At 35.3% G+C, this 14,792-nt stretch overlaps 1 protein-coding gene across 1 annotated transcript; it reads left to right on the top strand.

The window, feature by feature from the left end:
• Positions 1–988: 988 nt before the first annotated feature.
• LOC105047474 (heat stress transcription factor A-4b) lies at positions 989–4,332 on the top strand. The gene is made up of 2 exons (XM_019851157.3): positions 989–1,510; positions 3,101–4,332. Exons 1-2 carry the CDS (start codon positions 1,289–1,291, stop codon positions 4,214–4,216), a joined length of 1,338 nt encoding a protein of 445 aa, XP_019706716.1. The 5' UTR covers positions 989–1,288; the 3' UTR covers positions 4,217–4,332.
• Positions 4,333–14,792: the final 10,460 nt, after the last annotated feature.

The raw sequence follows: 14,792 nt of genomic DNA, 5'->3' as shown, positions 1-14,792 counted from the left end.
ATATCAACACAATCTAAAAAAATAAAAAAAAAAAAAAACCATCACGCATCGATATCGGCAAAAAAGATACATCCATCCAGCTGCCTTCAACAGATTGATCAGCAATAAAATTGGCAATCTAATAGAAAGTTGAGTTTGTCTCTCGATAGATATGTTTAATGTCTATAGATGAACACCCCGCTAATAGACTCCAGATATCTTGCATCAACGGGTTGGAGATAGTAGCCCTCTCTTGGTCCTGAATTCAGCTAACCACTGTAGCCAAGTGATCCTCCATCATCGGTCAATCCGCTCCGAGCATCAAGCGTGTGAAGAAGATGCCTTCTCAGACGGCTTGCAACTCTTTGTCAGAAATAGACATCCGAAATAGATGAATTCTGTCCGCTGTAATAAACTCAGAATTCAAACATCTGATCAGAAAATCTATACCACCACCGTCAATAGTCATACTGCCACCATTGTTGACTTTAAGAAAAATTGAGAATGGGGGCTTTTAGGTAATGTAAACCACTCTTAAAACCATCATCCATGTTTGATCTTCTTCTTCTCATTTCATTCAATGCTTCAAAGTGTTACTTATTCACCTTTCTTTCTTTCTTTCCTATCATATATTCCAACTCTTGTGCACATATTTCACTTATAATCTCAATAAATTAGGTGGCTTAACCTCCCGTTACCTCAAAAAATAAAGTGAAAAAAAATAAAAAAACAATGCTACTCGCATAGATAAGGATATCAGTAAGAGACAGATAAGGGAAACTCGCGATTCGATGCTTACACGTGGAAGCAGGGTCGATTTCCGACTGCCGTGAAATGCCTCCTCTTTTCTTTTCCTAGAAAATTCCGCAGGGTCTAGCAATACTGGCTACTCTCCGGCGTCAAATTTACCGAAGAAATCAGTAATTTCCGTTTCCGCCCCGGTTCTCCGTTCTCCGATACGTACGTAGAATATCGCCTTTTCCCCCCCGCTTGTTCCACTTTTGTTTCTCCCCAAATTCTCCTCGCCATCTTCGAAGCCGGAACTCTCCGCGCCTCGAGCGTAATTCTAGATTGAATCCACGAGAAATCTAGGATTTTTTAGGGTTTTGATCTTGATATCCCGCGGTCAACTCAAATCCCGTCCCAGTTCTACGTGTGACGGCGCTTATCGATCTGAGTTTCTCTTTCGGATCAATCGAGGTGGGAGATGGAGGGGTGGTTTTGAGGAAGGTGGGATGAGCGCAGGGAACTGCGTGCGTGCGTGCGTGAGAGGGTTGTTGGATTGAATTGGATTGGATTGATTGATAGGATGGAGGGGTCGCAGGGTGGATCGGGATCGAATTCCCCAGCGCCCTTCCTCACCAAGACGTATGACATGGTGGACGATCCGTCGACGAATTCCATTGTGTCGTGGAGCGCCAGCGATACCAGCTTCATCGTGTGGAACCCGCTAGAGTTCGCAAGGGATTTGCTGCCCAAGTACTTCAAGCACAGCAACTTCTCCAGCTTCGTCAGGCAGCTCAATACTTATGTAAGTGAAAGTGATCGGAAAAAAGAAAGACCTCGTTTTTTCGATGGAATTTATCAACTAGTCTCGAGTCTTGTTCATTTCCTTTCTTGTTGTAGATTATCTGTTTATCTAATTACTTAAATGGTTTGTGCTCTCTCTCCAAAGAAAGTCTTTTTCTTGGTGATTTTTGAACTGGATGTCATCTCAGAGTGGAACTCGACTGATATATGTGCGTCCTACTCAAATATGTGTCCCCCATTGATAATCCTATCCAAGAATATGAGTCAATTTACATTTTTAATGAGATATCGGACCTTTTTTTTTTTTTTTTTTTGGGGTGGGGGGTGCCGCGCTTTGAATTGGTTAGTAATTGTTTTATTCAGCTTATATCGCAGAATGTTTTCCAAACTTTCATTGAAATTTGGTTCTTAGTTTTTAGTGTATAAGTATAATGCAAGTGATCTAAGAGGGGGCTGTATTCCACCAATAGCTATATGACATCAACCAACCTGACATTTGAGATCGGAAATTTTTCCATGGATGGCCTATTAATCTACTCACATACAATGCATCTGATGACGTCTCTCAATTTTCCCCTGTTTATGTAAACTAGTAATGTGCTGGTCCAAGGAGGCAAGATCTCAGTCAAAACATTGGATTTTATTGGTGCTGGGAACCCATAGATACAGCATATTCATGATATCTCAACCAAAATAAACTGATGTAATTTGAGATTATGGGGTCTTGATATAATGGCTGAGTTTTTTGAACCTTAAATATGCTTTTTTTGAATTATTAAATAATAAAAGAAACATCTTGAAACATTAGTTTGCTATATTGGCCAATATATTGATGGCATGCTTCTGATATATGGCTGAAATCTTGAAACATATTGGTTCTTGCCATCATTCTGGTGGAGACAAATCTAAATCTCGCTCGTCATGGTATCGTCCATCTATCTAGGTGGCTGAGATCTCATGCTTTAGAAACCTTGGCTGATGGAAACTCACCCATTGAGAGTTTATCTTATAATAATTATTTTAGCCCTTTGAACATGTTAAATGTGTAAATAAGAATAAGTAACAAAGACTAGGACTCCATAAGTAGAAAAGATGGCATTTAATAGAGTTCTATTACTGGCATGAATATGTGAATAACATCATGAAATGCTGAGAAATGAACAGGAAGGACATGTTAATGAACTGAAAAATAAACTAGAAACATTTTTTTAACTATTATCACAAAATGAAGCCAAAAATAAAGTATAAGAATTGAGAAGTTTTTTTTTTTTTGAGCAAATGAAGTATAAAAGTTTAAAAAGAGTCACAAAAGGGAAATAGATAAGTTCATGGGCCATTTAAACTCTGTCCAAACGCTTAAGTTTGTCATATCTGAACTACTGAACGGTCTTGACAACTAGTATATACACAGGTATATGCAAATGGTGCTAATAACGACTTTTAATTTCCAATACAATATTAGTGAACCTAAGCAAGACCTGTGTAAATGCCCCTTATGCCTTCAGTTTATATTTTGGCTTGCATGTAAGAATTGTATGGTTGCTGCTATATACTTCTTGGTGTGAATAATATTTATTCTCTCCCTTTCCAGGGTTTTAGAAAAGTAGATCCTGACCAGTGGGAATTTGCAAATGAGGAGTTTGTGAGGGGACAGAGCCATCTCTTGAAAAATATTCATAGACGCAAGCCAATACACAGCCATTCTCTGCACCACCAAGGCAACTCAGGGCCATTAGCAGAAACAGAAAGACATGAGCTTGAGGAGGAAATTGAGAGGATCAACCGTGATAAGCTAATGCTTATATCAGAGCTTCAGAAGCACACTCAGCAACAGCATGGAATGGAGCAGCAAATGCAAACTTTAGAGGCAAGATTACATGTTATGGAGCACCACCAAAGAAGTATGCTGGCCGCCTTGACCCAAATCATACAGAGGCCTGGATTCCACTCTAACTTTGTACAGCAATCTGGATTTCTCAGCAAGAAGAGGAGACTTCCAAAAACCAATTATTTCTATGAGGATGCTAACATGGAAGAGAATCGTGCTATATCTCAGAGTAAGAGCGGAGAGAAATCAGACGTAGTTTCTATGCATCCGATGGACATAGAACCATTTGAGAAGATGGAATCATCCTTGAATTCATTGGAGAATTTTTTCCGAGGCATAAGTCAAGCTTCTGGTGAAGATATGTATTATGACTGTGCTTTACATTCTCTGCCATCTGGTGCAGTTATTACAGAGATGAATGCATCATCAGAGGACACTGATGTGAACTTGCGATCACCATCGCCTAAATTACACCCTTCTTCACCTCATTTGGGAGATATTCATTCATCTCCAGAGCTAACAGAATCTACGAGTTATGCAGAAAGCCCAGCTCTACCCTTAACAGAGATTCAAATAGATATAAGGAGTAAGGTTTCTGAGATAGATGTGAATTCAGAGCCTGCTGCTCATGAGGTTGATTCATCAAGGGATAGAGCTGCTACTGTACCAACTGGTGTAAATGATGTATTCTGGGAACAATTTCTTACAGAGACTCCCGGTTCCTCTGACACCCAGGAGGTCCAATCAGAAAGACGAGATACAGATGACAGAAGATCTGAAGGAAGGATGGGAGAGAGAGGAAATATTTGGTGGAGCAGGAAAAACATCGATCACCTTGCAGAAAAGATAGGGCATCTCACTTCAGCTGAGAAAACCTGATGATAGTTCTTTTGTTTTAGATTTGCAAGTTTTGGTGCTAGCTTTTGCAAGTTGGCATTGTGGTATGACTGTTTATGTCCATGTAAGATAAAGATGTTCCATATTCGGTTTTTATCTCTCTTGCTTGCATCACTAGTACCAAGCTAATTTGCATATTCACTGTTATGCTATTTCATGAATTTGTGGATTCATTGTGGTGTTTGCGACGGTAAGCATTAAGGTAGAATTTAGTTTGCCTCCTCTTAACTTATTGCCTGAAAAGAAGGAGAAAAACATTCTAGTCTGCATGCATGATGACTGCAATATACTCAATACAAATTCACTAATACTTGATGCTATTTGATTGGTAGAATCTGATGTATTGCTCATTCTGTTTGCTGTTTAAAGATTTCTTAACAGCCCACGATATGTAATCATTTGTAGAAAGAATAAGGATATCTCCTGTTCCTTCGGTTGATATGAAGGACTGCCTCTGGCTTTCTTTGTTCCATCTGCATGCAATCCCTTATGATAAAATCTAGAAGATTTTCTTTGGGCACGTCTTCGGATCATTGTCTCTTCTCCAGTACATGTTTTAGGAGCTCTAAAGAGCAATAGATAGCTGGAGAGCCCTCTTCATTGTGATTTTCAGTGTGTACCAATTAAAATTGACCAAATTTTGATCAACTCCTCTTGAAGTTAATGTAGATTTTGGGTTGATTGGATTCTGTCTTGGTTAATGAGACCACTGCCACAAGTAACAACAGTATTTTCTATTGTCTTGCAACTCTGTAAAGATTTAGTTTGTTTTAAAAGCATCCAATGCTTTATTCTAAATAAATAATTTCTCTTTTTTTCTTTCTAGGAATGTAGATAAGGTTTTAGATGGGCGATTCAAAGGGGCTCATACAGATTGTAATCATGTAATGATAAATCTTCAAATTGGATCAAGAGTTTAGATATTACCTTTAGGTATGGAGACTTTTGGGTCTGTGGATGACTTATATATCTGAGATTATGAGATTGTCTGATTGCAGTATTTGATGAAAGGTCTATAATGATTCATGTTGGTCCTTCACGAACCCACGGAGTAGTTTCGATGGGAATTTTAAGAAAATGACCAGGAAAAGTAAATATGCAATGGATGTTTCAAAGCCTGTTTAGATGTCAATGGAAATGTCACTTCATCACAAATGAAGATTGGGAGTTGTTTTTTCGTTCCTTTTTTTTTTTTTTTTGAAGTTGTTAGTTATTCAATGGTAAGATGGGGTGCCTGTTCTCTAAATGAATATAGGATTGTTTAATTAGCTGGTTCAAAGTCTCAGTAAACATAAGAACCAGAATGGGTTACAATAATCTTAAAATAAGGTTGAAGGTTGGTTTGTTTTAGAGATGTGTTTTGAGCCTTTGGAGATGGGAAGCTAATAGGTGTCTACAATCGGGGTATAGCTGAAGAGGAGACATGTAATAGTTGATGTCCAACCCCCAATATTTTTGGTGGAGATTTCCTTTATTGAAGTTCTTGCTCCATCTCCAGTGATCTGTATGTTGGTGATGTCTACTCATTTATGGACAAGTAGATGGTCAGATGAGATGGTATGGACATGTATAATGAAGATTTCAATTCTCCAGCAAGGAGAGGTTCACCAATATTTAATAAAAGATTTAGGAAGAACAAGAGAACACCCGAGGACCGTGGTGGCAGGGATGGAAATTCTGGTAAGGATTGGGAACAAACTTGCAATAATATCAGAGGTGGCCTTTAACAAGAATTGTTGGTGAATGAGAATTCATAATGACAACCCCAATAATTTGAACAATTTTGTTATGTATGATGAAAATGTTCTTAAGAATTATTATGTTGTGTATGCATGTTTCAAGTTAGCTTTGGGTATCAAGTGGATTCATAATGACTCTCACCCTTTTTCCTTTGCTTTATTAGTTTTTCGCTAGTTGATGCTTCCCTTCAGTAAGAACCCAATAAAATGTCACAATAGAGGATTGCATTATTAGGTCTTTATAACTGTTTCTTTGTAGTACTCGATAGGCATGAGTGTCAAGTAAAAAAGGGTGCGGAAATCACATCCTAAACACCTGAAACAAAGGCACTTCCTTTGAATATATGAAGATGTACAAAAGTTATTTAATAGATGAAGTTATTGTTCTATTATATTAAAGATGTGATGATCCTCTTTTTCTGAACTTTTTTTACTTGCAATGTTGGGCATCGATGGTGTCAACTGCACCAAAATTTTCCTTTGGATACTTTTGAAGTGCTAATGTTTTCTCCTGAAAAGATAAAGTCCTCAATTCTTTCTGATGACTCTGCATGACATGGCACTACATGGAGTCGCCTTAAATTGGAGTATCACGCTAGATATGCATCAAAGTGAAAAATATAGGAGGACATGTCTATCATTTGACAATTACTTTTATTAAATCCAGCCTTGGGAATCTCCCTCTCCCTCTCTCTCTCTCTCTCTCTCTCTCTCTCTCTCTATATATATATATATATATATATATATATATATATATATATTCCAATTGCCGATTGTGATGCATTCTTAGAAAAAGGCCCATGGTGATGGTGGAAACATTTAGGAAATTAAAAAAAAAAAAGGTTGAGGGATAATGCTGATGGGGCTGAATGGTAATCGCTTGGTGAAATTATGTCTTGCATAGAAGACCAGAACCAGTCACCTCAAATGATCTTGGTTGTAGTATGGGAAAAAGTGAACTTCCAAAAGCTGTTGATGGGTGGCTGTACAAGGACTAAAGAGGGAAATTCACTCTTTTATCAGAAGCAGCATTTCAAGTTGGAAGACAAGTTTGGAAAGGTAGCAGATTTGAAACTTCCTTCGGTTTTATCGGAGAGGAATTTGAGGGGGTCGTGGGAAAAATTTTCCGGAAATCAAGAATACCATGGAACTTCCACCTTTTTTTTTTTTTTTCTTTCTTTTTTTTGTGAGGTAGGATTTTGCAAATGTTGCAAAATGCGATGTTTGTTTTTTGATGAGGGCTGCAAAGGAAGTGGTCAGTGGAAAGGCTCGTTCCAAGAACTTTTTCTCATGCTATTAACACATTTGGTTTCCCTTTTGATCCTTGTTATAGACGTTGCCGAGTTGTTGAAGTCCTCTTTGTAGTCAGGAAGCCAAAAGGGAACCATGCATGCTTGAATTGAAAGCTCTTTTGATCCGTCCCACGCTCAGAGCCAGGGAAGGGGAATTTCCAGGAGACCACTAGCTCTCCTTGTCGAAGGTTAGGCCATCATCATCAGAAAATTTTTAGTCATCGGGTAGCCAGGAAAAAGTGGTGTCAAAAAGGTTGGTGATTACATGTCCTTTCCCTTATTCGGTCGAACCATCCAATGGTACCTCGACTAATATGATCTGACCGTTCACCAAAATTCCTTATTTCTGCCATCTTTTCACGATCTTTATGCTGCAACTAGTTGTGTATATATGTGCTGAAATAATGAAACAATGAACTTGATCCCACTCCAGTGGTGGTGAGAAGGTTGGAATATATTGACACAGTGGAGAAATCTAGAATTCCTTCTGTTTTCTCTTTTTCTGTTTATCTTGTTCTCCATTTTCTTTACTTATTTATTTGTCTTTGGGTACAACTGACTGTTTATGTGACAGGGGCATAAGAACAGCCCATAGTGTTTCTGGAATTCAACCAAGATCATGCGTTAGCTATAACAAGCAGGGCGAGCTAGAACCAAACAATGCACGCCAACCGGCATCCACCTACATGATATTACCTGCCTTAAAATCTTAAAAGATGGCATTAACTGCTCCTATCTATTTCTGGCATGCACAAAGTATTAATGATATCGCAGTCCTTCAAATTGATTCTAGTCGACTTCATATGAACATTGCATGCAATATGGTGCACCGGTAAAAGAAGTCCCCTCAAATGTGACAAACTGACACAAGGCTTCCATCTTGAAGACAAAAGCCACAATGCTTTAATGCATTGATCAAACCATTCCTTTTTTGTTCGAGTCTTGACAAGAGGATTAGTAGGAACTCACACCGGACCATGTGATTTTCCTGACGTTATTATCAGTATATCTCCCCATAATAATTCAAAAAATTACTTTAAAAAAAAAATCCAAAAGAACTTATGATCCTATTAAAAACTAATAATTTCGGTTTACTTCCCTGGCAGGAAAGAAATGGTGCCAGGTACAAAGTTACTTCAGACATTCCTGGTCTCGTGGCTCTGAGCTCTTCTCCAAAATAATATAAAAAAAAATTTTATTTACATAAATAATGTAAGTTTGAACTTACTTATCGATTTGATGTAAAAATGATAAAACATCATTTTGAATGACGTTTTATCGTCCACGTCACCCACTCCCAATTTCCACGTAGACCATGCGAAAAAAAAATAATTTAAAAATAATATTTTAAATGATATTTTTAAAAACATCATTTTAAATAGCGCTTTTAAATTTTCTCAAAAAAATTAAAAAAAATGGTCAAAAAATAAAAATTTTAATTTTAAATTTTTTAAAAAAAATAAAAATTATGATTTTGATAAAAATAAAAATTAATTTTTTATTTCAAATTATCTTTTCAAATTATCTTTTTAAAAAAATATATGAAAAAAATTATTGTAAAAAAATTAAAAATATCATTAAAAAAATTTAAAATTATAATTCAAAATTTTAAGAAAATAAAAATTTTAATTTTAATTCAAATAAAAATCATCATTTCAAATTATAATCTCCTTTTCAAATTAATTTTTTTAAAAAAATATCATAAAAAAAGAAAAAAATTAGAAAAAAATAAAAAAATAAAAATATCAATTTTGAATATATTTTAAAAAATAAAATTTCAAATTTTAATTAAAATAAAAAAAATAATTTTAAATTATTTTCTTCATTCAAAATTAATTTTTTTAAAAAATATTTAAAAAATCTTAAAAAATTTAAAAAATAAAGAATACCATAAAAAATAAAAAAAATAAGAAAAAAAATAAAAATTATAATTTTGAATATGAAGAAATAAAAATTTTAATTTTAATTCAAATAAAAATCATCATTTCAAATTACTTTCTCCATTTCAAATTAATTTTTTTAAAAAAATATGTAAAAAAATAAAAAATATCATTTCAAATTACTTTTCTCATTTCAAATTATTTTTTTAAAAAAATATTCTACATAAAGAAATAAAAAATAAAAAAATGTCCCTCACTTGAAATAACTTTAGCATAACTTTACGTTATAATTTCTATATCCCTTTTAGCATAACTTTTTTCCTCCTAATGTTCTGAAACACATTCGAGTATGTGTATCCATATCCACAAAGCATAATATCCGATCACTTGAAATTAAATAATATAAAATAAAATTAATATTTAATAATATTAAATAGAATAAAAATGTCAAGCGTACAAAAATAGTACAATAAATGTTACAAAAATATTAAGTACAAATCTAAAAAAGACTAAGTCCCACAAGGATGTCGTGGTGTCTGTGGTCGCTTGGACCTTCTCAGGAAGGTTCTCGTCGGCTGCTCCTGCTCTTGCTGTGACGGCTCCTCCCTTATATCAGTGGAGGAGGTCTGCTGGTCATGCTGCTCAGGAATAATTGATGCTGTCGGATCATCTACGGACTGAACGACCTGCTCAACCCTCTCATCTGGATACACGGATGGGCCTAAAAAGAAAGTATCATACTCATGTGGCCAACTGGTGCCCGATGATGTCATCTGGGGGATGTAGGAAGAAGAAGGCGCTGCCATCTGTGGATCAAAAGATGGTGGCATCTGTGCAGCATCTAATGATGACATCTGCAGAATATGCGGTGATGGCATATGTGGAACATATGGTGACGGCATATATCTCATATCTGGCACATCGACTGCTCCATACCAAGGTGCACAGCTATATGGATCAACACCAATCGCCACTAATGTTTCAGAACTTGTTCTCTCTATCTCATGTAGTATCCGAATCCGTTCGTCCTCATCAGTTGTAGATAAAGCACGACGAGCATTCAACACAAGATCCGACATAGAATCAGTCTACAAAATAAAAATAAAACAGTCAATATACTGTAAAATATAAAACAAAAATATAACACAAACAACATAAACTAATTTTTGTAGTCTTACCAAAAGACGCACAGTAGAACTCTCGCCCTCATATCCAAAAACTGCATACCGAGACTGTCCAATGACTTGCACTGTAATACTAAAAAACCAAGCCATGTAGTCATCGTTATATGAACGGCCTCTCAAAATGGGATCATCATGAACAATGTGATCTCAACGTGCATCCTAAATATCGATATACGCTGCATGTTTGATACGCCAGTCAATACGAACTCTACCTCGTCATCAATACGATGAAGTCTCTAGCTAATATCAAATTGCTCTAGGATGCCCTGAATCTGACCAAACTGCCGCAGGACACGATCGGAAAGATGCCACTCTACCACATCAAAATAAATAAGTGGCACCCTAGCAGTCCATATGTCATGTCCAACTGTACACATCTGTGGCAATATAGCCAATATCTCATCTGTATATGGCTCTCACAAAAACTGATAGAGTTAAAATAAAAAAAATTAGTAAGCTAAAATTTTAATAGATTATGACAACCGTAAAATGATATTTGTAAAAAATTTAAAATTTATCCGTCTATATGTATCAACTAATGTATCCAACTGGCACCTATAAACCCGTGCCACTCTCGTCGATACGTGATGAACGTTGAATGCAACGTTCCATCTGTTTCACAATCTACTCATTTTAAATAAATTTTATCAAATTTAAAACAGTAAGTTTCAAACAATAAAAATAATATTTTTATACATATATCCCAATGGTCCGTCTAGTCTGAATGGAACATCAGGATCATGCTGCTCTGATGGCATCTCGAGCAACTGACGTCGTAATAGACTGATAGTCGGCATACGCTCCCATACCCAAATCTATAAATTTCAAAAAAATCATACACAATATACCCAATGTGAAATATGAATATTAAAAATAAAAATTTATAATTCACATACATGTAATAATACAAGATAACCACCAATCTCACTCTGATCAGCATAAGAACCCCGACACATAGCTCTGTATAGGCAAGTTAATACTGCACTGCCCCAACTGAGTCTACGAGCGAAGTCTAAATCCTCTAATAATGGCAAAAACATCAATTTTATCTTATTCAATGAAGTATCGGATAACAGGACACCACCTAACAATCGCAGCATCTGACTCCTAACATACTGCTGCACCATCTCCTCTGGTACATCATCTGTAATATGAAAATATCGATAACGATCATCCAAACACTCAATCCTGAGTCGTGAATGATCGAAAAAATATGCGTCGGGCTTAAACCCTAGCAATCGCAAGCACAAAGCCTGCCACTCCAGAATGGTAAGCGTGGGATCAACTCCGGTAACTGGATCGCCATCAACTGGTAGTCCAGTAAGGATGCTGACATCCTGTAAAGTGATGGTCGCCTCACTAAATGGAAGATGAAATGTGTGTCTCTGGACGCCATCTCTTAAGCAAAGCAGTAATAAGACCAACGTCCATCTGTATACGACCGATCCGATATACTCCATAGAATCCAAGATATCGTAAATAATTCAGCACTCTATGTGGGATGTCCTCTGTCCTCCAGAAGTCAGCATCGGATCATCGTAGACGAAGGTGTTTGGGCTCCTACAATAAAATATAATAATTAGATAATGTATATGATTTTTAAAAAAAAATTTAAATAGTAAATAAGATTTGAATGCTTATGCCGCCATCTAAAATAGTCTATAATCGATGGTGCTTCTGCAATGTAAGAATACTGCTGTCTCGAGGATCGAGATACTGCAGATCGTAAGCCATAATATGCTAATGAATCTAAAATAATGATATTATCACAAGTGTATTAAAAAATAAAAAATATGATATGATAGCCATTCATTTTATTTAAAATATATTTTAAATACAATATTATCACACAATACAACTTAAACACAAAATTTAGTTCATCTCACAGAAATACATAAAACAATGACGAAAATCATCTTTGGAGCCTTTAATTTTTTTCACTGCTTGAAGTTGAAGTGTTTTGAAATATCCTAGGACAGCGGCGGCGGTAATGATCTGTTCCTTACAAATGCCACAGTGGTTCTTACTTCTTATTTGTCTATCATCCATCTCATTTCATAGTCTTGTTGACTTTTTTTTAATTCTATCCTTTTTTTCTTTTTTTTATAGTATTTTTATTTTTTTACACTAATTTTTTTTCTTCTTCAGATATTTTTTAAAAAAATAATTTAAAATGGAGAAAGTAATTTGAAATGATATTTAGTATTTGAATTAAAGTTAAAATTTTTATTTTTTTAAAATTTTTAATTTATAATTTTTTAGGATATTTTTTTTAGGATATTTTTAGGGTATTTTTTTAGGGTATTTTTTTTATTTGTTTGGAATATTTTTTAAATAAATTAATTTGAAATGGAGAAAATAATTTGAAAATTATTTTTTATTATTTTAATTAAAATTAAAAATTTTATTTCTTTTAAATTTCAAATTATAATTTTTATTTTTTTTTTATTTTTTAAAATTTTTGACTTCTTTATGGCACTTTTTATTTTTTTTAATTTTTTATTTTTTTGAACATCTTTTTTTTAAAAAATTGATTTGAAATGGAAAAGAATTTGAAATGATATTTTTTATTTTAATTAAAATTAAAATTTTATTTTTTTTAAAATCAAAATTATAATTTTTATTTTTTTACATTTTTTCCTCATTTTTTTATTTTCTATGATATTTTTAATTTTTTAAATTTTTAAGATTTTTGTTTAAATATTTTTTAAAAAAATTTAATTTGAAAAGAAAAAATAATTTAAAATTATCTTTTTTATTTGAAAGATAATATTCAAATTTTAATATTTTAAAATTCATTCAAAATTAAAATTTTTATTTATTTATAAATTTTTATTTATAATTTTATAATTTTATTTTTTTTTATTTTTTTATTTTTTTTGAAAAGAAATTAGAAAATACCATTTTAAATGGTGTTTTTAAAAACGCCAATGGCGCTTTTAAAAACACCATTTAAAATGATGTTTTTAATTTTTTTTTCGTATGGTCTACATGAAAATTGGGGGTGGGTGACGTGGATGATAAAACGTCATTCAAAATGATGTTTTATCATTTTTGCATCAAATTGATAAATAAGTTAAAATTTAAATTATTTATGTAAATAATTTTTTTTATATTACTTAAGAAAAAAACTTGAGATATTAGTTGAAAAGGAGAGACGTGGCCTTCCACGCAAATGGAATGTGGATTTTAAAAACAGGAAAGCTACAGAACACACAAAATAAGCCTCTCGAATTAAGACAGAATGAGGGAGATAGAGATATGTGGAACCATGGATGTCTGGTGGAAGATATTGGAAAATTTCTTGGGCTGACCAATCTGCTGGGTTTCAGGATATCTAGGTGGGACATTAGGATCTAAATCTCTGGATAGCAAGGAATCAACTTTTTGTTCGGTTTTATGACTTCGACTGCCGCAACATTATTGCTCTGCAAGTGGATTGGGAGGAGATTTATGTGGAGGAACTTTGTACCTGAACTCAAATCGGAAAATGTGGCGCTGTGGGTCAGGCATGGATGTTATTGCGGTCAATCTCCCCATCATTCGATCGTTGAAGTCGTGCACCTACAAGAAAAATCCTCACTGACCGGAGATGCCTTCGACAGAGACCTTCCAACGATTAAGTCAGAGAGGAGACTAGACAATAGTGAAACTCAGCGAGAGGGAGAGAGAGCTAAAGAGCTCAAGAGCTTAGAAGCACTTACCCATGCTTGAGAAGACTTTTTTTTTATGCCTGTTGCCTTACTCCGTTTTATAGTAGAATGCGGTATGGTCTGCCATTAATGATGCAGACAACTGGAGAATTGTCAAATCGACGTGGGTTGTCAGGTCATTAACCCATGTCCTTAGCAAGACAACGCCCCACGGCGGTCGTACGGCATGTTCTTGGCAGGAGAATAACCCATAGCGGTTGTATGACATTTGGATGGTCTGGCCGACTGTATGTCAGTATTCGACTGCCGGATCGTCGGGTGGTGACTCGGAGATACCATCGGCTGATTTGGTGCCCTGTAGAAGTCGTATGTCGGCTGCTACCCCCGACAGCGAGTCGGTGATGTGGATTCGGCCGCTCGGTCGGTCGGGAATAGTATGGGTCTGTTCCACCGACATATCTTCGGTTGGACATGGTCGGAGTCATTGTCGGAGTCGTTGTCGGAGTCGTCCGTCGGTCCGGTCGGTAGAGTCGGACGTCGGCTGGATCGATCCGAGGGTAAGTCGGTGTACAGGGGCCAGTCAGTATATCCCAACAGTAGGTTGGATCGGTCTGAGGGTAAGTCGACGTATAGAGGTCAACCGGTATATTCCAACAGATGTCAAATCTAAATGACTTGGAAGAATCAAGAAATGTGGACCCTGCTAGCCCCTACTTTGTGAAAACACCACCTAATATACATTTTTTGAAGAAATGGGAAGGTAATGGGAGGTTTCCACATCACCTATCAGAAATTTATTGTGAAAAGAGA

The sequence above is a fragment of the Elaeis guineensis genome, chromosome 6, assembly GCF_000442705.2.
Source record: "Elaeis guineensis isolate ETL-2024a chromosome 6, EG11, whole genome shotgun sequence".
Classification (NCBI taxonomy): domain Eukaryota; kingdom Viridiplantae; phylum Streptophyta; class Magnoliopsida; order Arecales; family Arecaceae; genus Elaeis; species Elaeis guineensis.
Note: the sequence above shows the minus strand (reverse complement) of the source record. Positions and strands in the feature narration are given on the sequence as shown.